General features: G+C 42.1%; 1 protein-coding gene across 1 annotated transcript; it reads left to right on the top strand.

The window, feature by feature from the left end:
• The first annotated feature begins 4,273 nt into the window (after positions 1–4,273).
• Positions 4,274–11,765, top strand: LOC145412821 (kelch-like protein 38). The gene is made up of 10 exons (XM_080282609.1): positions 4,274–4,356; positions 4,686–4,852; positions 5,290–5,400; positions 5,895–6,084; positions 6,316–6,404; positions 6,793–7,375; positions 8,506–8,614; positions 8,906–9,027; positions 10,745–10,954; positions 11,327–11,765. Exons 1-10 carry the CDS (start codon positions 4,326–4,328, stop codon positions 11,725–11,727), a joined length of 2,013 nt encoding a protein of 670 aa, XP_080138735.1. The 5' UTR covers positions 4,274–4,325; the 3' UTR covers positions 11,728–11,765.
• Positions 11,766–25,037: the final 13,272 nt, after the last annotated feature.

Here is a 25,037-nt window from a genome sequence, read left to right as displayed (position 1 = left end):
GTACGTGCCTGCTCCTTAACCTACAGCAGGAGACTGAGAATTTTGACATCTTCAATAAAAACCATCATGCAGACGGTGAGTGAGTAAGCATCCTCTCCATCTCCAGGAAGAGGTGCAGGCGCAGGGGGGAAGGAGGGACGGGGAGGGGAAAGGTCTTGAAAAGGGGGGTTAGAACCGGTGGGAGGGGAGGGGACGGAAGCGCTGGAGGGGTAGTGTCGTAAGGGGTTATAGGACGAGGGAAGGACAGATACAGGGCAGAAACGGTGAAGCAGAGGATAGTGGTAACAGACAATGGTATGGGGTAGGCTAGGAAGGTGGAATAGATACAAGCCACAGACGGTGAAACAGAAAATAGTGACAGGAGACAGTGGTATCGAGTAGATTTTGTTTCCTCTACTGAAGAGGCATTAAACTATAAGCACGCACCCCACAAACTCATTCAGGCCGCCCCCGCTGCTACCAAGGATATGCTGGATGGACTGCTTCCTTCCGACCCCCCACTTGGTATTATAATGTCAGGGTCAGAGGAATACCTGTGTCTGTGTATTTTCTTGACCTGGGTATTCCCTCACCACGCCTCCCTCCATCCTGCTTCCTCACTTTGCTGGGGGTTTCACCTTAAATGGGGCCACAATAATGTAACATGGAAAACAGACAGTATTCTCTCTCTCTCTCTCTCTCTCTCTCTCTCTCCGCCCCCTCCCCAAACAATTTCCTTTGATTCCCAAGCACTTACACATTAACCCCCACTTTCCTCTGCCAGTGCATTCAGGAAGGGACACAAAAGGAGTACCGGTTAAAAAAAAAAAAAAAAAAAAAAAAAAAAGGGTCTCATTCCAAAATGCCGACCAACAAAGCCTTCAATAATTAATAATGGGGCCGAGAAAAATGTAGCCACCGAACAAAGCCGGACCGACCTTGGACGGATACCAAAGCGGGAAGAGGCGGTGTCACAAAGTAGTTTCATATAATTGCCTACGTGTCTGCTTGGTTCACTGTACGGCGCCATTCTCTGCGCGGGAAACACACACACACACACACACACACACACACACACACACACACACACCTAGCTGAATCACCTTGAGTCAAATCTATAGCAGGTGAAGCGGTAAAAGCCAAAAAACACTATCATACGCGAAACTGTTGTTCCCAGATTTTTACGGTCATTTATGGAACACCTGTACTATTAATACATGTGATCACCCTACATCACAAAATACAGGCATGATACAAAAAGATCAGACATATGACGTGGCTCAGAACTTATCTTAAAATTACGATCCTACAATACACAACGGCTTCTTTTGTTTCCACACCTGCTTTGATAACCTCTACAGATATATTCCTAGGTCATTCTCTACGCTGGAATATCATATACCAAGTCATATCACCCACAGAAACCAGGATATATTGGCTTCTTGTATAATGTATCCATGCTTGTGTGGGCCCTTAAAAATTTCCTAGTCATTCTCCACGCTGGGGAAAAAAATGTCTACGGTCACAATCATTTGCATGTGTGTGTGTGTGTGTGTGTGTGTGTGTGTGTGTGTGTGTGTGTGTGTGTGTGTGTGAAGAAGCTAGTAATTATAATATACAATAACAGTTCCTGCCTGCCTGTGTCCTTCTGTTTTCCCTCGTCATTTTCCGCGCTTACGAAAACGGATCAGTCAGTCTTACGCGTATCCCGCAGCATGAATTAAATTTCCTACTCCCACTGCCACACCCACGCCCACACCAGCAGACTGAGCCGTGCCCGCAACACACAAGATAGCGAGTTTCTATCACAGCGATATTTTCGGATCACCCTTATGCAGATCTCTAACTTCTTTCAGTACAATTAATGGCCAAGTGTAGTCAGATTGAGTGTCGATATGAACAGTATCCAAGGAGACTCGGTCCAACCTCACGAATGACTCACTGAACTGCCTGCACGCACGACTTGGCATTCAAACCATGAGAAAGGCCCAGTTTAGTAAAGAAAATACGTAAATCTACTGAACTTTGACACCTTACACAAGATGGTCTCTTACTTACCTTCGTGCCTGCGTTTTCCCCAGTCATTATCTGCTCCGGAAAAACCCACCTGGTAATTATCAACAGTCACATAGCTCATTAGTAGTCTCTCTCTCTCTCTCTCTCTCTCTCTCTCTCTCTCTCTCTCTCACACACACACACACACACACACACACACACACACACACACACACACACACACACACACACACTGGATCCAAAAATAGGAATGACAACGACAAAAGGGAAAAGGAAATGTGAACATGGCAGTAAACTAGAACCTACACTTCAGTTCTCATCTCTATGTCACGATTCTTACTTTTATTTTACCTATTAATTCGACAGTAAATCTAAGAAAAAAATGTGCCTATTATAGAGGAAGTGCTATCTAAACGGCTGATTTGTCGAGTATGCAAGAGAGAGAGAGAGAGAGAGAGAGAGAGAGAGAGAGAGTCGTGGGGGGGATCGTCACTGAGTAGGGAGAGAGGTTATTTTTTCACCAGCCCAACCTCTCAATCCTCACAGGATGCAGCATCAGGCAAGGGAGACATATTGATATTTCGGTACTATAAGAAGGCCGCGTGACGTCAATCGTGTTAAAACATCCAGTCCTGGCATGGCGGTTCGACGAGGTTCCTTAACGAACTGAATTTTATTTTATTTTATTTTTTAAAGGTTAACTCCTTCAAAACCCATGACGTATTTTCTTATTTCTTAATCAGCAGCTGAATGTCTATACCCTTTTTATTCTAACGACCTAAAATTGCCATCTCACCACCTTGAATACTGTGTTGTAACAACAGATTAACACTTGAATAGGATGCTGGTCCAGAGAAAATGCTATGAAATGGATGCAGAACCATATTATTTTCTTTTTCTGCCACTGAGCTATGTGAAATAACCTGTAAAAGGTCGAAAATCTGGGCCAAGTTAAAGTAGAGTAGGCTATAACAGGCTGCAGTGCGTTTACTCTAACCTGACGAAATCCGTAGCCCCTTTCAGCTCAGTTGATACTCAAGTGTAATGAGATTGGAAGGTTGATTAACAATGCTCATTATACTCTAACACGGCCTAAAACTGCCATATCTCCATTTTGAATGCTGAGCTGTAACAACAGATTAGCACTAGAATATGATGCTAGTCACAAAGAAGTGCTACGGGAAGGATGCAGATCCGTAGCACCGTCTTTTTCAGACGCTCAGGTACACGGAACAAGCTGCAAAAGGACGAAAATCTGGACCAAGTTAAGGTAAAGGGGGTATAATAACCAACGAGACCCACTTGTATTTCATAACTAGGCCTCATCGAACTTCATGCAATCATAACTTAGTATTGAAGTCCTATAGGTAGCCTAATTCCGTCCGGTGAAAACGATTTGACTAACTTTATACTTAGGAGCGTAACAAGAGATCCCAGGAAAACTGGCAGGAAGATGCTCATACTAGGCAAAATATACGGTACCTGATAAGAAGAGAATGATAGACAAAGAAATATGAATTCACTATCAAGCAGATTTCCTGTGAAGCTTCCGGGTGTATTCGTTATTACCTAAAAGTGAATCTCAGGAGGTAATAAAGCAGGTAAACAAGCGGAAAATCTCTTTACAAGAAATGATGGCATTCTCCAGCAATATCTGAAAGTGGGTGATGCGCTGGGGAAGGATTATCTGGAGATCTGCAAAAGATAGACTTCGGATTTCCCGCGTCACCACGTTTTCTGTCTCAGTCGTCGTACTTGAAGCCACTGCTTTCATAATTTTTTTTTTTTTTTTTTCAGAATCTTGAAGATTATTGGACAAATTTATTCCTTATTATGAACGGTTGAGGAACACTTAACAATGAAACCAAATAATAACATAAATGTCACAGTGTAGCAAGTCGTACATCGGCTTCAGCCACCATTAGCTCGAATACTTGTCACGACGAATATCCCACTTGAAATTTGACTTCACGAGTCACTGGCATATATTCAGAGTTTTTGGTTAATGGTACTTTCTCTGCGTTTGCGATATAACTTAAAGAAATTTGTAAAATATCACAACTACGAGATTGTCTTACGCCCGTAGTCACTTTTGTTTACATTTGGATGCTTCAGGGTTCTCGGTGCAAGGTCTAAGGTCAGAAATCCTAAGTTCCATCTATTAAACAGTGGTATGTTGCAACGGCTGTCCAATTAAGGTTCCTCTTATCGCTGCAGCGTCAACAGCAGAAGGTATGCGCAGTGATGATGTCTTATAGATGCTGTTGTAGCCGCATGTGTGCAAAGAATACATACAGAATGCTTGACGTGGGTGACAGTTTGCTCTGAAGATGGAACATGAGCTACTGAAGATAAGAAACGGTTCGATAACAGTTAAGGAAACGGCAAATATATTTAACTGTGCATATCTGGCGTGATCAAATTATTACATCGGTCCAGTAAGGTTGAGTTTATGGTGTTTTACTACAGAAAACTACCTATAGGAGTGAGACGAAAGTCCTGCACAATATTCTGGCCCCAACACACTTACCTATAATGTAAGGCTGCCAAATAGAATTTGAGAAATGCAGCTACAGTAAAAAAGAAACAGAACAGTCTCATCAACTTGAGACAAAAATATATGAATAGAGGTTTCTCAACTAACAACCATAAACTCAATATTAAACTAATAAATTATCTTCATATTTCAGAAATGGAAGAGCACAGGGAGGAGAAGAACGATGACATGATTACTCTAGTGGCTGAGGACCGCCATTTCCTATGTCACAAAGCTAAACTGGTAGCATGTAGTGATTACTTCAGGGCAATGTTCTCAAACAACTTCACAGAGAATGCAAAGAATATCATAGAACTTCAGGTAATGTATGTGACAGAGCAAAGAGAATAATCCTGTATTTACTAGTTAAGGTATCAGCTTACCTGTTGTCAGAAGCGACATCCAGAAGGGATTTACATTGTCAAACAGGCCTTCAGATATTTCTGTCCGTGCTCTGTTTTGCAACCCCTTCCATCTTCCCTCCTCATACACTATAGTGAAGGTGTCCACTTTATGTATTGAGGTATATCTGAAAAGAAGAAAACCAGAATAACCAGTTAAAAACCCAGTACTATCCAAAAATTGAACAGAATACATAGCTACCTTTGCACTCATACAATACTATACATGTAAGAGTAGCTACAATACAAAGACATGCAGAAGTGCCTGAACATAAAAACTGTTGCATTTTCCTTTCAGATAACTAACTGCAGAACAACAGATTTTTTTTTTATGTTAATCTTTATTTTATTTCTCAGGGAATAGGTGCTGATTGCCTGCAACTGTTAATTCAGTATGTGGAGTCTGGGAGTTATGTTATACCAAATGAAAATATTCTCGCTCTGCTTCAAACATCAGCCATGCTACAGGTAAGGTGCTCATCTTTTGTACTGTACCGTATCCTCATTTATTACTGGTGAAATGAACATGAAATGCAATTTAGATTCTATAATCTCATGTATACAGTAAAGTAAAATGTTTATTTTTATTCCTGCAGAAGCCTACAGGATAAAGCAAGGTAGAACTCCCTTGTGTTTATTTCAGTACTCTTATGTACATACTGTATACACCTCATCCCATCCTTAGGTGGGAAAGAATGGTTGGGATGATGACAGTGATGTTACATACACTTGCAGGTTATTACAGTGGATATTCAGCCAGCATGATACATACGCCATAATAAAAATCACCTTTTGTTTACCCATTAGAGTGCACATAACAGCTTTTAACAGTTATTTCTATAAACTTTATAGAGTGTTTATATATGATACTGTCCTGAATTTACTCCTTGCTGTTTATCGTCTTTGACATGGAGCTCATTTTATAGCTAATCCTAATAAGCTACTGTACGTGTATCCTTCAGTTTCCTAGTGTGCAAGCAGCATGTGAGCATCAGATACTGGCATCACTAAATTCATCCTCATGCCTGGAGGTATACTACGTGACATCTGCCCTCGGACTGAGTCATCTGGCCGCTGCTGCCCTCACTGTTGCTGTCTGGAGATTTAATGTCATTGCACCCACACCTCAGTTCCTCCAGCTTGCCCTCACAGGTATTTAAAGGTTCTTTTGCCATAGGTAATATTTATCTTGAGAAATGTAATTTAAAATGCATAGCCTAGGTTACTTCCTTAGTAATTTTAGGCTTGCATTTACACCCTAAGTTTAGAGATCATAGCTATGAACTGTATAACCAAGAAAAAGAGATAAAGTAATGGAAAGAGTGTGAGAGTGTAGCCACAAAGACCAGCAAAACATCCTTACATTTTCATTTCCTCTGACAGACCTGGTGGAGTATGTGAGCCACCCAGCACTGTACCCTGGACCTGAGGGGGAGTGGCGGGTGTGGGAGGCTTTAATCACGTGGATTCAAGTAAGTTCCAAGTGTATTGGTGTATGAAGGATGACGTGTGCATTAAATACCTGTAGATGATTATCATAGTGTGGGAGAAATGCATTACTGTATATATTAAAAGCTTATTAGAGATAAGAGGCTTTAATCACATAGATACAGGTGAATGTTAACTCAGTGACTGAAGTACTGTATTGTACTGCACTGTACGAGACAGTTATGAATAATGTTATTCGTTCATTCTGCCATTACATAGTTTTGCAGTTAAAAACTTTGAATAACATTGGATCTTTTCCTTAGGTATAGTATGTACAAAGAACCTCAACACTGTGAGGTATTAACAGACTCCATCTGTGGGTGGGACAAAGGGTCTGAATGTCGATGATTACGGTATATGTTGTTCCCACAGGAAAATGAAGATGAGCGACTGGAACATTTAATAGAGCTGTTATTGTGTTTGGACTTCCATGCATTGAGCCAGCAGGACCTGTGCAACATGCTGTTCTACCCCATCATATGTGACAATTTAGAAGCTCAGCAGGTCATACAGTATGTCAAAAATTTGAAAAAAGATCCAGCATTCAGGGACGAGAGGTACAACTACAGAAGTTTCATAGATATAGAGTTAGAAGGGGGCAACACCGCAGATGGTGGTACCAAGGAGTCCAGCAGTCCAGTGTCAGATAGGGAAATACCCGAGGACGTGAAGAGGGCAGTGGAGAAGGCAATGAGGAGGCCGGGGAGACATATTCCGCAGGTCCCTTGTGTTGTGGGTTTCAAGCGTTCTGCAGCAGCACACAGACGATTAAAAGCTAAACACAGTGATGATGAGGACGACCAGGTGTGGCCATCACGTTGGGTCAGGAACTCGGAACTAACTCCTGTTCTCTACTCCTTTGATCTTGATACCAAGACCCTAACTGAGGAGGTCACATTAAGCAAGCTCTGTGAGGGGCCACAACAATGCTCAGGGTACCAGGTGTGTGCTGTAGGTGAGTATTGCTCCAGAAAGTAATAAATCCATTGAATTCGGGAACATCTTTCTCTCTGTATACTTGTCATTTCCTGTTAGTCTTGTTCAACATTAGCTTTTAAGGGTTAATGAAAGCTGTAGCTTTCACTCTAATTGAAAAGGTCCCACAAAAATCAGTAAGATTACCTAGAAGTAGAAAGGATCAACGAATATCTGTGTCTATAGTGAAGGCATTGATATTATACTTATGTAGTATATGGCAACCACAGTATTGCACAACAATGGTACATTAGTACAGTACCAGGAGTATAGAAACAATTTTTTGTTTTTAATTGTACTTTTATTGAATGGTAGTGACAAACTGTTTTAATACTGTAGTTTTCTTTACTCTGATTATGTTAGTACCTTCAGTTTCATATATAATTGTTCTTTTGATTAAAGTATAATAACAAAACTTTCAGTGTTTTATACATTAAGTCTTCATTATTTGCTGTGTTTTTGTAATGTCAGTCTTTGTTATAAAGTCAGTAACTGCCTATTCAAGTTCCATGGTTACCTATAAAGCTGACTGGCTGTTTCTCCCTCAACTTACAGTACCAGTTGTTTGGCAAATGTTTTGGTAATTTGGCACAAATCCCTGACTTTTTATAAATAAAGAAAACTGCCTATTTACAGAGTGCCATTTCACTGAAGTCAGTTGACAGTGCTGGTCTGTGGATCGCAGTTATGGCTTCAACAGAATCAGAATACAGTATTATCAACCTGGTTCCTCTTGCGATTAGCAGGAACAGCACTCTTCACCATTAGTTTTTAATAGGAAAATAAGGGAAGCTGTCTTGATCCTTTTCTGATTGCACAGGCAGTCCTCATTGTAAGTTACGAATGTGTTCTAAAATTTCACAACTTTTTCCATGCAACTGGTTACTGTATTTTAAACTGATGAAAACTGGCAGACTAACTGAAAATTTGGTATAGTATTTTAGGTTGAGGAAAACTGGCAGACTAGTTGTATATGTACAAGTGGGGCTTTATTTTTTTATTTTTATTTTTTTTTTAATACCAAAAAAGGAATTCAGAAAAACATCCAGTAATGAAGACTTAATGTGGAAAAGCTTGATTTCAACTTCTGCTCACAGTAGTTCTCCTCAGGTCCAAGTATCTACATCCTGGGTGGTGAGTACCAGTTGGGCCATGGAAACTGGAACTCATCACTCTGGCGCTACAGCACCGCCTCAAGGAGATGGATCATTGAAAACTCGTAAGTATTGTACTGGATGTCACATGACTGGTAAATCCTTGTTATAGATCACCTTTTCTGCTATTCTTTTTTGCCATCAAGTCCATATATATTGCAGAAATATTACTTAGTACAGTATCAAAGTTCCATGTTACATGAAAAACTTGTAATGGTATTGATAGCAGTATGAAGTCCACTGAAAAATATATGTCAGGGGAAGAATAAGAAATAGTTTCAAACATAATGCTGGCAGAGGATTCTCAAGCAGATTTTTGATGGTCATTGTACATTACAATGATACGTCTATGACAGGTTACCTCAGCCACGACGTCACCATATGGCCTGTGTGCTGGGCTCCACAATCTATATCCTGGGTGGCTTTGGACGACATAGAGTGATACAGAGCTCCATGGATGCTTATGATACAGAGTTGGGTAAGGATGCAGTGAATTTAGCAATCTGTGAGGTCTACTGTACTTATTTACTTTAGCCCAAAACTGTCAACTCTCTGTCTTAAATGCTGAACGGCAACAAGATTATTACTATCTATTTATCTATCTATCGCCAGTCGCCATAATCCCGTAAGGGGTGGCCACTTGACTTTGAGTTACCTGTTTTACGGGGAGGGACACTAACCCTCCACCAACCCACTTGTTGACATGTAGGGAGCACGTATGGGTTGGTTATATGGTTACCACCCAGCGTTGTAAATGGTATCTTGGCTTACAGGAAACCATTTGGCTTGTCACTCAATGTAAAGCCACCTGTGAAGGAAAGAAAAGCAATAAGAAGTGACAGGAAAGATGGAAGAAATACGAAGAGAGGAGGGCAGACACAGAAAAAGAATGATAAAGGCTAAGGAAGAAGTAGGTAGCACTACATCAAGTGAGTGGATGATGGTCCCCACCACCTACCAGATTATTACCTAAGTGCTAAAATATGTTGCTGATCTCGGTGACGTGCCTTGGAAATGATGCTGGGCAGTAGTACTGTTCTTTTGTCTTACCAAGTTTAGGAAATATCATCCATCCATCCACCATCCAATCCTACGTTGCCCCATGAGGAGTGTAGGAGCCCAGGCCTAGGCAGTTGGTCCTGACATTTAAGATGAGAGTGACCAGCCTTACTCATCCCTGAGTGGCATTACGTGAGCAATATACCCCAACCACCCCATGGATATAAACCTTCGCTGGCTCAGTCTGACTGGAGTACAATAATTACCCACTAAACCACCAGGTGCCAAAATTTGGTTATATGGTTACCACCCAGCATTGTAAATGGTTTCCTGGTGTACTGGAAACCATTTGGCTTGTCACTCAGCGTAAAGTCACCCATAGGCAGAAGGAAGAGGAAAGAATGATGGAAAGAAATATGGAGGAGGGAGTGTAAAGTCACCTGAAGGCAGAAGGACGAGGAAAGACTGAAGGAAAGTGCAGACACCCGAGAGCAGCGCTACATCGAGCGAGTGGATGGTGAGCGCCTCCACCTACCACAAAGGAAATATCATTAATCTGCAAAATGATGGAAAATTGCAGGTAGGTGAAGATAGGATGAATTTTTGGAATTATTGTTTGATAATGAGGTACATAAAGCTTTATACCTTACTGAAACATAAGTAAGAGATCACAAATACCTCATAGCAGATGATCTTAAGAAGCTTCTCTATCTGTATTGTAAAAAAAAAAAAATAGTCTTAGTATTCTTTTAATGAATTGCTATTATACAGTACTTATAATGTACAGTAGTTAGGGCACATTATAGTGTCTTACCTTTATGTCTATTGTGTTCTTTAACTTTTATCCCTTGTGAGTTTGTGTGTGTGTTTTTTCATGTTTGTCTCTTCATTGCTTGTTTTCTCATAATTATACTGTACTGTATTCTGCTGTGTTATACAGTACTGTATTATCTAGATAATTTACACTGTATCCCAATCTCCAAGTACTTTTCAGTAAAGTTTGCCAATGGCCTTCTTTCAGTTATGCACATATCTCTGTGCTTCCTTCCTATCCCCCCAAAAGGGGATATTGAACTGCAGCCCCAGCTTCAGCCTGTAATCCCCTGTATTCATGGTCAAGTGACCCTGGGGACACAGCAGCAACAACAAATTACATTGCCAGTAGGCTAATCCATGCTGCACTGTATATGCTCTAGGTGACTGGAAGAAGTGTCCAGACATGCCTCACTGCATTAGTCACGGTGCTGTGTGTGCGTTTCAAGGCCGGCTGATGGTGTTTACACAAGAGATGCAACTGCTCACCTTCTACCCCACTAAACGCAAGTGGTCAGCGATACCTCTGGCCACACCAAACAAAGCAGGTTACCGTGCTGCCTTGCCATGGAAGAATCACATTTATTTGATAGGTAATTGCAAGAAACATTTAATTTCAGGCAGTACATGGAATATATTTTATTAAATATATAGTTTTTCAGTTATTTTGTATATGGGAGTTATTATGTGACCATTAAAAAAATATTTACCCATTGACTCATGATTATTCTGTAGGTTTATTCTTGCTGCCTCCAGATGATTTATCTTATGGGAGGCCTTTTGCACTGAAGGGTCAGTGAAAATTATATCTAACCTCTCTAGTTTGGAAAGTCTTTCTCAAACTGAGAAGAAATAATCTTGAGGTAGAAAAAATGAAATTAAGCTGCCACTGGATTGAAAAGGGTAAATCATTTGCTGTTTATTCCAACAGCTCTGCAGTTGCTGATTCCCAATTTACTTTGCAGACAAGTGCTCAACCCAGGTATATAAATTCTCCCCTGAGGAAAGTCAGACCATAACCTGCGTGGGTCAGTTTGTGGCCCCACCAGTCAATGTCTGCATGGTGGATGGCAAGATATTCAGTTTCAGCCAAGATGACCTAAACGACTGTCACGTCATAGAAATCCTCGACATCAGCAAGGAGGAGGAGCAGTCCTGTGAAAGCAATCAAGATGCATCTAGCAAGGAAAACAATATGTTGGGAAAGAGTGGGACCAAAGACTTGAAACAAGGCAAAGTCAAGGTGGCTGTGGCAACGGAGGTGTGGAGAGGACAGGAACCTGATCGATACATGTTTACAACCAAGTGTCCTGCAGAAGACACCTTCTCGTTAGGGTCTTTTCCTCTTCTTAGAGTAAAAGTATAGAAAATATTTTATTAATTCCTTCACTGTGACGTGGCTGTCTTTATTTCTGGTTTACTCACGTTATCTCCACACAGTTTTATATATGGGAGACATTTTTAATTGGGGGAGTTGGAAGTTAACTTCATTAACACCTTCATCATTAGAGATCCTTCCTGACAAAAGTGTCTACTGACAGTTTGAGTAATACAAAAAAAATGCATCATTCTCATGAAGGAGTGACTTTAAAATTACAGTACATTGGAATAGCTGTAAATATGTATAAAGTTCCATGTGTTGTTTTGTGAATGTGAATGTGTTTTTTCTAATATATGGTATATATGTGTGATGACTTGGGGGACAAGTGATACCAAGCATATTACAACAAGTCCTTTTTATAAGGTGCCTGTTTTAATGTTAATTTTGGATTAAGTTCTATTACAGTTCTTTTATTGGACACCCAGTTGTGTTATGATTAGAACATACCAGTCAGAATGATGCCATGTGTAGGTTCAGTGCTAAAGAGGCGACTGGTGCTTTTTTGAGCGTGTAATGCCACCTAGAGGTGTAGGTTAATTATCTACCATTCAGTGTACTGTACCACAGCAGCCTAGCCTTGGGCTCCTACACCTTGAAGGGAGTAAAATGGGACTGGGTCAGCATTACATTTCTGTTCATAACTATAAATGTAATTACTCAGTTCCCATAAGGTACAGTAGCTACCAGTTGTTTGGCAAAAGTTAAGAACTATATTAAAAACATTCCTGACTTATATGTTATATTGAGGACTGTCTGTTCAGGTCCAGGAAAACTTGGTATTGTTGGGTTCATAAAGTACAGGTACTTTCTATAGCAGCCAAATGTATTTAATGCTGTAGCCAACATGGTTTGGAACCCTCCTTCATTCCTAATATTACCAGTGGGAAGAATAATTCCATAATATTTAACTCCATTTATCCATTTGTTATTTTCTTTTCTGCACAGAAGACAAAATTACAATAGCAGTTTTTTGAACCACTGGTCCTTCACTCCTAGTGTTACCAGTGGGAAGAATAACTGCATAATATTTAACTCCATTTATTCATTTGTTATTTTCTTTTCTGCAGAGAAGACAAAATTATAGTAGCAGTTTTTTTAACCACTGGTGCCTGGGGTCCTTCAAAAGTTAACAAAGGAGGGAACACCAGGGTATGGATGTAGGAGCTTCACAACTATGAGCCAACAGGTGGAGGGCAATACACTAAGTACCCTTCCAGCAAAATTCCCCACACAGTAATCTTGGACACTACTGGGTTAATACAGTATGAGCATGAGCTACTTTATGCAGTTTCCTATACAGAAACATTTGTCAGTTTTTTTCAGAACCAGCTTCATATGGAGGAAATGTGGTTTTGTATATGATATTTTGGTATTTATTCAATGAATGTTATTTGGCATTTATGACACTTTGTGATCTTTGGTTTGAATGCCTTGCTTGTGGGGACAGTCTGGCCATGTGCATAGATTCAACACTTCAGAGGCAACTGGGAGTTTTTAGGTCATGTAATGCCACCAAGTGAAATAGGTTGGTCACCTACCCTGTGCTGGACTAGGGTAGCCTAGCCAAAGGCCTCTACACCTCAAAAAGAATAGTATGGGATTGACTAGTTTTTACTAGTACTGTATATGTAAACGAAAGTAGCTGGTGCTTTGAAGGCCTTGATAAGAAACAGAGGCTTGAGTGTTGCAGATGCACGAGGCTTACATGAAGGAGTGTTAGTGCCAACTTTAATATATGGATGTGAGACTATGGTGTGGCAAGAAAATGAAAAGTCAAGAATGAGAGCAGTGGAGATGGTACTGCTGAGGAATGTATGTGGAGTACAGAGAGTGGATATAATACAAAGTAATGTGATTTGTGAAAGATGTGGAGCGAGGAAGTCTGTGGACACCAGAATCGAAGAGAGTGTACTGAGATGGTATGGTCATTTGAAGAGAATGAATCTGAAGGAGGGAGGAGGTGAGGTAAGCCAAGGAGAAGGTGGAGGGATATGGTGGATGAGTGTGTGAGGAACAGAGGTTTGGAAGTCAGTGTGGCTAGGAGACTGAGAAGAGATTGAGCTGGCTGGATGAATGTTGTGAGAAGTGCATGATCACAGATTTGGCACCCCTTTTTAACGTGACAGCGTCCAGACTGACTCTGTCAGATACATTTATGTGAAGCTACTTACTGTGGTGAATGTTTGTGGCATATCAGACAAAGCCAGGATCATGGGGGCTTGAATGATAAGTGAATGGAAGCGTGGCTCATTGGATTGGGCAAACTTGGGCTGTCTGGACGTTGCTACTCATCACCCTGCCCTAGGGTGGGAAAGGAGGTCCGGGTGATAATGATGATTATGGGGGGGGGGGGGGGAAGCAAGGTGCAAATGAAAGTTCTGTATAAAAGCTTGTTATTAAATGTACAGTTGTGGCTAAACTTGAAAATAAACTTTTTAATGGTAACTGATTCTACATTCACAATAACACTTGTGCAGAGAATCTCTCATCTCTCACAGGTACAGAACCCAAAAATAGAAGTACAGTAAACCTTCGATATAATGAACACTTTTATAGCGGACTTCAGATATAACGACCCACCATTTCCAGAGCGAACTTCCGCTGGATGTAGCGACCTTTGGTTGCTATATTGGCAGAAATTCGCTTCCTGGCATGGTAATTGTACTGTAACAGTACTGCATTACACTACAGGCATTGTATCTATATGAATAATTTCATACACAATGGTATTTACTGTACATGTACTGTATAACTACATAAACCAATGAATTATCCATGTGAAACTTCATAGAATTACTTGTGGTTGTGCACAAGGACCGAATGACTCCATGGATACAGCAGCCTTGGGTCAGTAATCCCTCGGTTAATAATGACCATCGGATATAGCGAACTTTCGCATATAATGACCTACCCCTCCTCCTAATTAGTTTGTTATATCGAGGGTTTACTGTACTTAAAATTCTGACCCAAAATATGCCAGTACAGATATACAGTACAGTAAAACCTCGATAAGTCAACCCTGCAGCGGGCAGAATTTTTGGTAAGTTGAACTCTGACTGAGGTATGAGTGCTTATTCAAAGGGTTACATTTTAGTTTCTTATATTCCAAGTGCTACATTTTAGTTTATTACACTGCAAGTGTTACATTTCACTTTATCTGACTGTAAAGTGAAGTAAATAAGTGCAGAGCTTTATGTAATTAAGTGACTGTTGCACCCTCCACCTATGCAACCTCCTAGTCTAGCCTAGCCTATGACATGCACTGAATTGTTTTTATTATGTATTTTTATTGCTTTATAAATCCCCCTTTAGTTTAGTGTTAATAAGAAAGTAATCACATATAATTTGCAATTAGTGGGGGGAGTAATATAGTTTTTTTTGCTATTATTTCTGGTTAGTTGGAAAATCTGGTAAGTCGAACCACCCTAGAGCCCCATACTGTAAACTTATGAAGTGTTTACTGTAGTGAGGAAACCTAGTATACATTAAGTACATTTGTACATGAGTTTAGATCGTCTACATTATATTGCAATATTATTTTTCGTTTCTCACATCTGAAAGCCAGTACTGCATTTTGAATGACCTGGAGGTGATTTTTTACTCTGGGTACTGCTGCACTTTATGTACATATGGTTAGTGTAACCCGTATGAGTGTATCACTCGATTAACTGAACACTCCATATCCAGCATGTTCTGTATCTGAACGTTAGGCCTTGGCTCTATTATATCTGCATCCAGGTTTATTTGTCTGTATCCAAACACAAAATTTCCGACATCGCCGGTTGGACGGCCTACAAATTCAAAAGATAGGTTGGTGACCAACCAGCCTCTCTAGCCAAGAGCAGGTAGTAGACTGAAGAAGACTGCCACAATTAGGAGGGGTATTGGACATATCGGTAGGGTATTTGAGGATATTTATTGCTTATGCATTAATTTCTTAGTGTCTAGCATTATACTGGATATGTGTTTTGATGTCTACATAGCTGAAAGACTGAAGAACACTGCCACAATCAGAAGGAGTACAGGCAACCCCTCAAATTCACGGGCCCAAAACTCATGGCCCCTGCTTTTATGCAGATTTTCCCCCAGTAAAAATTTTTTCAGTGATCCAAGTCCGCAGAAAGCACGCACAGTGTTTTGTGGTGTCGGTTATTTCCCATGCTCAGCGAGCTGCGCGCTGTTTCATGAGGAGGCCACATCCATACATACCCCGCACCTTGGCCCGCGCCACTCTCCCACTCTCTCACCTGCGCTCGCACTGCAAAAACCTCCATTACACTCTCACAAGGTACCTGTACTGATTAACTTTACTCTTCCTTTATTGCCCTACCCTAGTGCTCTCAACTGTGCAAAAGCTTCAATTGCAGTGCTATGCTATACTGCAGAGCAAAGTACGGCCTTATTTTCTGAATTTTTGTGCATGTTAGTGTGATAACTTGTGCTACCACGTGTGTGTGCCACACTGGGGTTGTAGCCTAGGATCAGCATTAATTTGTGCCATGGCCTAGTTCTCCCACGTGTGCTAACGTTGCAATAGCAGTGCTGTGGTAAACAGTAGTGCATTACAGCCCTATTTTGTGATTTTTTTGCAATGACTTGTTATCCCATAGGTGTATCCAGCATTGCCCCTAAGCATCCTTCCTCTTCTAATAGTGAGGGCACCACACCTAAGTGCCATAAGAAAATTGTGAGCCTAGAAGACAAGGTGAAGTTGCTGGATAAGTGTAGGGAGGGCATGACATATGCGGCTGTTGGAAAACTAATGTAAACAAGAGCAGGTACACTCCATTAAGGGGCATCATTTCAGATTTTTGGTTGCAAATGAAATTAAGCATCAATCTACATGAAACTTTACTTTTTTTTTTTTTTTTTTTTTTTTTTTTTTTTATGCGAGGAAGAAGGAACCAAAGGCCATGAGCCCGCAGTAACAGTTCCCTCCAAGAGAAAAACAAAATACAATAGAGAGCCAAATTCAAGATCCGATCATTTTGAGATGCCTGGACACACTAAGTGCGTTGAAAGACTGGAGATCATAGGCAGGAGGAAATACAGACAGAGGGAGACAGTTCCAGAGCTGACCTGTTGCATGAATGAAAGACTGGGAGTAACGGTTAACTCTTGCATTAGAGAGTTGGACAGAAAAGGGATGAGAGTTTGCTGCCAGACGGGTGCTACGCGCCCGTCGTAGAGGTGGAGGAATGCAAGCAGACAGTTCAGAGGAGCAGTGACCATTAAAGTAGCGATAGAAAAGAGATAAAGATGCAACAGTGCGGCGTAAGAGACAGAGGTTGAAGGGAGTCAGTAAGAGGAGGAGAGTTAATGAGACGAAAAGCCTTTTGACTCCACCCTATTGAGAAGAGCTGTATGTGGGGGAGCCTCCCCACACATGAGAGTTGTACTCCACACAGGGGCGGATAAAACTCCTGTATAGAGTCAACAATTGTGCAGGGGTAAAGAAAGAGCGGAGTCGGCTTAGCACACCCAATCTCTTGGAAGCAGATTTTACAAGAGATGTAATATGATCTTTCCAAGATAAGTCCCGAGTAAATGAAACCCCAAGCATGTTCAAGGATGATGCAGGATTAATCTGAATATTATTAAACATTAGTGGGTATACCTGTGGAAGATTTTGTCGGGTTGATAGGTGTAAGAACTGAGTCTTAGAAGCATTAAAGACAACCATATTATTTTTACCCCAGTCAGAGATATGAGCCAAGTCAGACATTAGGTGTGCCATAGCCTCATCCCTTGTTTCTTGAAGTAACTGTTGAGATGGGCGTTGCGGGAACCGAATGGAAAGGTGAAGGGTGGAGTCATCAGCGTATGAGTGGATAGGGTTAGATGTACAGCTTAGAAGATCATTGATGAATAAAGGAAGAGAGTTGGTGATAGGACAGAGCCCTGAGGAACACCACTGTTGATAGATCTAGGAGAAGAACGATGGCTGCCTCTTACGACAGCAGCTATAGAACGACCAGAAAGGAAGCTAGCGATGAAGGTACAGATAGAAGGATAGAAACCGTAGGGAGGGCAGTTTGTAAATTAAAGATTTATGCCAGACTCGATCTAAAGCCTTTGAGATGTCAAGTGCAATGGCAAAGCTTTCGCCAATGTCCCGAAAGGAGGATGACCAGGAGTCTGAAAGGTAGAGAAGATCGCCAGTGGAGCGGCCCCTGAGGGAACCCATACTGACGATCGGAAAGAAGGTTGTGATAGGAAAGATGCCTTAAAATTTTTTTATTAAGAATTGACTCGAAAACTTTTGAAATACAGGACGTTAAAGCAATTGGACGATAGTTGGAGGGTTGGGAGTGGTCACCTCTTCTTTGGGACTGGCTGAATGAGAGCAAACTTCCAGCAAGAAGGAAAGGTACAAGTTGACAGACAAAGGCGAAATAGTTTGCCTAGGCAGGGTGTAAGCACAGAAGCACAGTTTTTGAGAACAACAGGAGGGACCCCATCAGGCCCATATGCCTTGTTAGTACTGAGGCCAGTAATGGCAGAAAATACATCAACTGAAGAAATTTTAATGTCAGCCATGAGGAAGTCAGAGGGGGAAGTGATGGAGGAACAGCACCGGAATCGTCTAAGGTGGAATTGGAGGAGAAAGTCTGTAAGGAGATCTGCTTTATCAGTAGAAGAAATACCAACAGAACCATCAGACTAGAAAAAAGGAGGGAAGGATAATGAGGTAAAGTTGTTAGAAAGATTTTTGGCAAGGTGCCTGAAGGAGCTGGAATAATTGAAGTTGGAGAGTTGAGAGCATTTAGTATGGATGAAATTATTTTTAGTAGAGCGAAGAACAGACTTAGCACGATTCCGGGCAGAAACGTAAAGATTATGTGATTCAGGGGTGGGTTGGCTCCGGTACCTTTTGTAGGCCTTCTCCTTGTTGCGGACAGCATTAGAACAAGCGTGATTAAACCAAGGCTTTCTTGCGTTAGTCAAAGGATATGAGAAAGGAATGTATGCTTCCATGCCCGAGAGAATAACCTCCTTAATGCGCAAGGCACACTCAGATGGCTCACGGCCATGGAAGCAATAATCATTCCAGGGAAAATCAAAGAAGTACTGCCTGAGGGCCTCCCAGTCCGCAGCTCCAAAATGCCAGAGACGACGTTTCCCTGGAGGGTCCGCAGGCCGTACTGGACCTACTTAGGCGTGTAGAAAGTTTCAGGATGATACATGAAAAAAAGAAAAAAATATTCAGTAAAATCATAATATATTTAACCTAACTTTCACTGACTACTGCTCCTAAGTGAGTAAACATATAAATAATCATTTTAAAAACATCAGTGATTAAATTAATCATTTACAAATAAAGCTCAGGGATTAGTTTTGCCAAATACTGCTATTTCCGGTAAAATTTCATATAAATTGATGCATAATTTCATTTTCAATCAAAAAAATGAACTGAAGCCCCTTAAGAAAAACGAGGAAAAGATTAGGGAGGCGCTGGCAGCAACTGCGCCTCCCTCGGCTAAATACGTGTCGCATGCCAAGGATGCAGTACTTTCTAAGAAGGAGAATGCCCTCTATCTTTGGATAGTGGATGAAAACAGCAAATCCAATCCCATAGACAACAACACTATCAGGGAGAAGGCCAAGGCCCTACATGTAAGGATGGCCGCTGAGAAGGTGGAGCAGGACGCCCCTAGCACCAGTGCTGGCCCAAGCACCAGTGCTAACCCTAGCACCAGCCCTCCCCCATTCAGTGCAAGCAAGGGGTGGTCAGACCCATTCCAGAAGGGGTTCTCCCTGCACAATTTGAAAAGGACGGGGGAATCCACTTAAGCTGACCACAAGCTGCAAAAGCATTCCCAGCAGAACTGAAGAAAATCCTTGAGGAGAAAGGCTACAGGCCAGAGCAGGTGTGAAATGTGGACAAGACAGGCCTTTATTGGAAAAAGATGCCATCCAGAACTTACATCCCAAGAGAGGAAAGGTCAGCGCCCAGGTTTAAGGGAGCAAAGAACTGCTGCACCCTGCTGCTCTGTGGCAATGGTGCTGGGCATGTGACTAAGCCCGGGTTTATTTACAAATCCAAAAACCCCTGATCACTCAAGCACTGCAACAAGAACCTCCTCCCCATGTTCTGGATGGGTAATAAAAAGGCATAGACCACCAGCAGCATTTTTATGAACTGGTTCCACCACAGCCTCCTGACAGAGGTATGGTCCAACCTGCAGGAGCTGGGCATTCCCTTCAAAATCCTGCTTGTCTTGGACAACACTCTGGACCACCTAACATCACTGGAGGGGTTATGCTAGGAGATGCAGGTGATGTTTTTGCCCCCTACCACCACCTCCTGATACAACCACTTGACCATGGTGTCCAAAGTGCATATAAGGCTTACTACACCCGCCAGTCCATGGCTAGGCTACACTCAGCCATGGAAGCAAATCCTAGTCTTGGCGTGCTGGATTACTGGAAGGGGTTCACCATCACAGCCTGCCTCTCGGTGGTGCAGGATGGCATGCAAGATTTGCAGTCTGAAACTGTGAATGGCAACTGGAAGCCGCTGTGGCTGGAGTGTGTCAGTGATTTGAGGGGTTTGCTTAGTGACCAGGTGGATCAGGCCGTTAGGAGGAGTGTGGAGCTGGCACGGCTCATCAGGGACGAAGGCTTTGACAACATGGAGAAGCATGAGGTAAGGGAACTTGTGGAGGGCTATGAGGTGGAGTTCGCTGACAATGAACTTGTCGAACTGGTTAAGTCGGCGAGTGAAGAGGAGTAGGAACGGCACCCAGACACTGCCCCACAGGAGCAAGTCCTCACCCTGGAGACGCTGAAGGAGGGAATGAGGATGATCGCCCAGGTCAAGGACTTCTTCTACATCAAGGATTGATGAAAGTACCGTAAATAGTGCCATAGACAATGCTATTGCCTCCTATAAGATGGTGTTCTCAGGGATGAAGCAGACATGGTTGCAGCTCCTGATAATGATGTTCCTGACAAGGCAACCGCAGCCTCTAGCTCCCAAGTCTTTGTCCCACCTTCCCTGAGACTGTGCCTGTCTTTGTCCCTGACCCTGACGACTCACCATCTCCACCTGTGTCTGTGCTCGACATGGATGACCCACCACCACGTGGTGGCAATGAAAGCAGTGGAGATGATGGGGAGCCTATGCAAGTGTAGACTCCTCATGCCGTGAAGTTACACTTCTCATCATCTCATTGAGTCATCTGTCATCGGTAACTGCATGGCTAATCATCTTCATGTTCATTATCATCATTATCATAATCATCAAGATGAGTCGTCAGGGTTCTTCCACCATATCTTCAGAGTCAATGGTTAGTTAACTCTGAATTTAATGGATATGGTTACTGTATAAGAAATAGGGGTAAAAGATTTATGTGATGATTTCCCCATTCTCGCACTGCCTCATGTGCGTGCTTGACGCACACTGTCTCAAGAGGTGGAAGTCACCAAGTAAATAATTTGCCCTAACTTATCTTATCATACCCGTAAGGTGGTGTTAACATGGATGCGGTGTTACCTCAGACATTTTTCAAAAAAAAGTTTTTATGAAGTAACTGTGCAGAAAGTAATAAAGGCAAAGTCAATGTACGACCAAGGACCAGACAAAGGACATGGTTACCGGAACGTGGAATGTAAGGGGAGCGAATGATGAGCTGAAAGAGAGAGAGATTGTCCAGGTGCTTGAGGGTGCGAAAGTGGATGTATGTGGAATAACTGAAACAAAATGGAGAGGAGAAAGTGTGAGAGAATGGGAGTATGGATGGGGTATATGTGCAGGAGTAGGTGAGAATGAGAAGGCAAAGGAAGGAGTATGTATAGTTGTGAGTAAAAGATGGAAGAAGAGCATAAGACAGTATGGATCAGTTGGGTCAAGGATTGTGTGGGTAAAGTTGAAAGTTGGAATACAAATGTGGGCGACTGTGTGTGTATACGCCAACGCAAGATCGTGCTAGAAGAGTTCTGGACAAATGTAGAAGTGTGCATGGAAAAGTTTGGAAGGAATGAGAAAGTGTTTTTGATCGGTGATATGAATGGTAAAGTTGGGAATGTGAAGGTGGATGGAATAGTTGGTGAGTGGGGTTTGCCTGCTTAGACAGATGAGAATGGGAGTGCGTTAGTGGACATTTGTGCTGGGAGGGGGTTGGTGATAGCCAATACCCTCTTCAGGCATAAAATGATCCACAGGTATACATGGCGAGTGATGAGAAGGGTGGGTGGTGAACTGAATGAAAGGAAGGCAATGATTGATTATGTGTGTGTGGATGAAAGGATGCGAAGATGTGTAATGGATGCAAGAGTTTATAGAGGTTGGGGGAGTGGACTTTCTGACCACTACTTGGTGGTGGCCAGAATTAGAATTCAAGTAAGATGAAGGAATAGAAAAAGGGAAAGACGAGAGGAAGGAGTAGTTGCAAGGAGAGTGGAAAGGTTACAAGAGGATGAGAAAAAGGAAGAGTATAAGAGAGAAGTGGAGGAACGATTGGGCAAATATGAACTGGAGCAGATGGGAGACGTGGAAGGTGTGTGTAGGATATTTACAGAAGAAATATGTGCAGCATGTGATGTGGTGTGTGGAAGGAAGAGAAGACGGAGGGGAGTGCAAGGAACAGCGTGGTGGACTGAAGAGGTGAGACAGGCTGTGGCACAAAAGAAGAAAGCATACAATGAATGGATGAGAAATAGGGGCGTGGAAGAAGTTGAGAGGCGGAAGAGAGAGTTATATGTAGAAAGAAAGAGAGGTGAAAAGATTAGTAAGAGAGAGTTAGAAGAGAGTGGATGAGGAATTTGGAAGGAATTTGAGTGTAAAGTGGAGGGACTGTAAGAAAATGTTCTGGAAAGAGGTGAAAAGAGTAAGACAGGGCGGAAGTAAAGTTAGCAGGGGAGTGAAAGACAAAAATGGTAGATTACTAGTGGAGAAGGGAGAAAAAGTGAGCAGATGGAGAGAACACTTTAAGGAATTGCTGAACATAGAGGATGGAAGTAATGCGAGTATAAGTGGCTGGGGAATGGCTGGGAGAAGGAGGGAGGTGAGAAGACAGGAAGAAATCAGTAGGATAGAAGTTGTAGAAGCAATGAAGAAAGTTAAATCGGGAAAAGCCCCAGGAATTGATGGAGTGTGTGGTGAAATGCTGAAGCATGGGGGAGAGATAGTAGTAGAATGGATGTGGAAGATATGCAGAATGGCCTGGGAGGAAGGTAAGAGTCCCGGAGGACTGGAAGTCAGGTATAATTATTCCCTTGTACAAAGGAAAAGGGGAAAAAGAAGTGTGTGGTAATCATAGGGGCATTTGTCTTCTTAGTATAATAGGAAAAGTGTATGGTAGGATACTTATTGACAGAGTTAGAGAAAGAACAGAGAAATTAGTTGGAGAAGAACAGGGAGGCTTTAGGAAGGGAAGAGGTTGCGTAGATCAGATATTCATTCTTAGATCTTTAGTGGAAAAGTTTCTAGAGAAGGGAAAGAAGTTGTATGCGGCTTTCATGGATTTGGAGAAAGCATATGACAGGGTGGATAGACAAGGATTGTGGAAAGTGTTAAGAATATATGGAGTAGATGGGAAGTTGTTGAATACTGTGAAGAGTATGTACGATGGTGCGACAGCTGCAGTGCGTGTGAATGGTAAACTAAGTGATTTTTTCTCATTGAAGTTGGGTTGAAACAGGGATGTGTCATGTCTCCATGGTTGTTCAATCTGTACATGGATGGGGTAATAAAAGAGGTACAAGGTAGGGTAGTGGATGTTGGAGTGGCCCTGGTGAGAGAGGATAGTGTTTGGAAACTCCCTGTACTGTTGTTTGCAGATGATACTGTGTTGTTGAGTGAAGACGAAGGGGAGCTGCAAGCCTTGGTGGATGAGTTTGGGAGAGTGTGTAAGAAACAGAATCTAAAGGTGAATGTAGGGAAGAGTAAAGTGATGGTCTTTGAGAGAGGTGAAGTCAGTGAATGTACAGCGAGGCTGGATGGTGAGGAACTGAAAAATGTGAGTACGTTTAAGTACTTGGGTAGTGTGATGAGTAAGGATGGAGGTTTGGAGGGTGAAGTGCTTGAAAGGGTACAGCAGGGAAGAAAGGTTGCTGGTTCTTTGAAAGCAGTGATAAGAAACAGGGAAGTGAGCATGGAAGTGAAAAAGTTACTACATGACAGTATTGTGATACCAACTCTAACGTACGGAAGTGAAGCTTGGACGTTGTTGGAAGGACACAAGTCAAGAGTGAGAGCAGTGGAAATGAGTTATTTAAGAGGAGCCTGTGGAGTCACATGGAGAGACAGGCTGACGAATGAGGATATAAAGGAGCGTTGTGGTGTGGATGTGGATGTGATAGGAAGCGTTATGAGGAACACACTGAGGTGGTTTGGCCATGTGGAGAGGATGGAGGGTGAAAGACTGACGAAAAGAGTGTATGTGAGTGAGGTGGAGGGGGGAAGAGGGAGGGGGAGGCCGAGGATGAGATGGAGGGATGGGGTGGAGAGGTATATGAGAGAGAGAGGTGTGAGTTGGGAGCAGGGCAGTGAAAAGGCGGGGGACAGGGCGACTTGGAGGCAATTTGTTTGTGGCCACCCCAAACGGGATTGAGGCATCTGGCAATAGATAGACAGATAGATAGAATGTACTAGCATACACTTTTAGCTATATAAATAAGTAACTTACCATGAACATCTTTGCCAGTCTGCATGTGTTCAGAATGGTGACATTTGGACCTTTAACCCCTACACGCCGGGGGTTTTCCGATGTTGCACGCCCCTCCCTACGGGAGATATCCGTGACGGAAAAAAAATACCCCTACTTAAAACCCTAATATCTACCAAACTATAACAGCTAGAGAAAAAAATTAAAGATACATAAGAATCACCAACTCTTCCTCTTTCAAATGAAAGTATCCCCACGTCTCCAGGTGGTCCCATCGATGAGTAAGGATAAGTTAAAGTTCAAAGGGTGGGGGGAAGATGATTGCGGTTATACACGTCAACCGGCGTTGCTCCGCGCCCACAATCGTGACTGTTATACACGTCAGCCGGCGGTTAAGGGTTAAAGAGGTGATTAAAAAGCCAATTTTTTAAGGGCTTGAAAATTTTCTTGGGTCAGACAAGATGAGGAGCATACTGGAATTAGTGACCATGGTTTTTTATTCTTTCACCATCAGTGAAATTGCTATGTAAATATTATGGCTAATGATTTGCAGCTTGCAGAACCAATGATTATTTTTAAATATTTAAATTTTTTGACCTTGTGGTGTGGATTTGGACACACACAGAATGCTTGTTTTAGTGTTTATAACACAAATGTTTTCCTTTCTTTTGTAGTAAATTGTGA

Source organism: Coenobita brevimanus, chromosome 94, assembly GCF_032717465.1.
Source record: "Coenobita brevimanus isolate Jiangsu-jjx chromosome 94, ASM3271746v2, whole genome shotgun sequence".
Lineage (NCBI taxonomy): Eukaryota > Metazoa > Arthropoda > Malacostraca > Decapoda > Coenobitidae > Coenobita > Coenobita brevimanus.
Note: the sequence above shows the minus strand (reverse complement) of the source record. Positions and strands in the feature narration are given on the sequence as shown.

Excerpts from the sequence above, each read along its gene's own strand:
- LOC145412821 (XM_080282609.1), top strand. The coding sequence starts at position 4,326 with ATGGAACATGAGCTACTGAAGATAAGAAACG. Across the intron at positions 6,085-6,315 it reads CCTCCAGCTTGCCCTCACAG|ACCTGGTGGAGTATGTGAGC; the intron begins GTATTTAAAGGT and ends TTCCTCTGACAG. Across the intron at positions 8,615-8,905 it reads AGATGGATCATTGAAAACTC|GTTACCTCAGCCACGACGTC; the intron begins GTAAGTATTGTA and ends CGTCTATGACAG.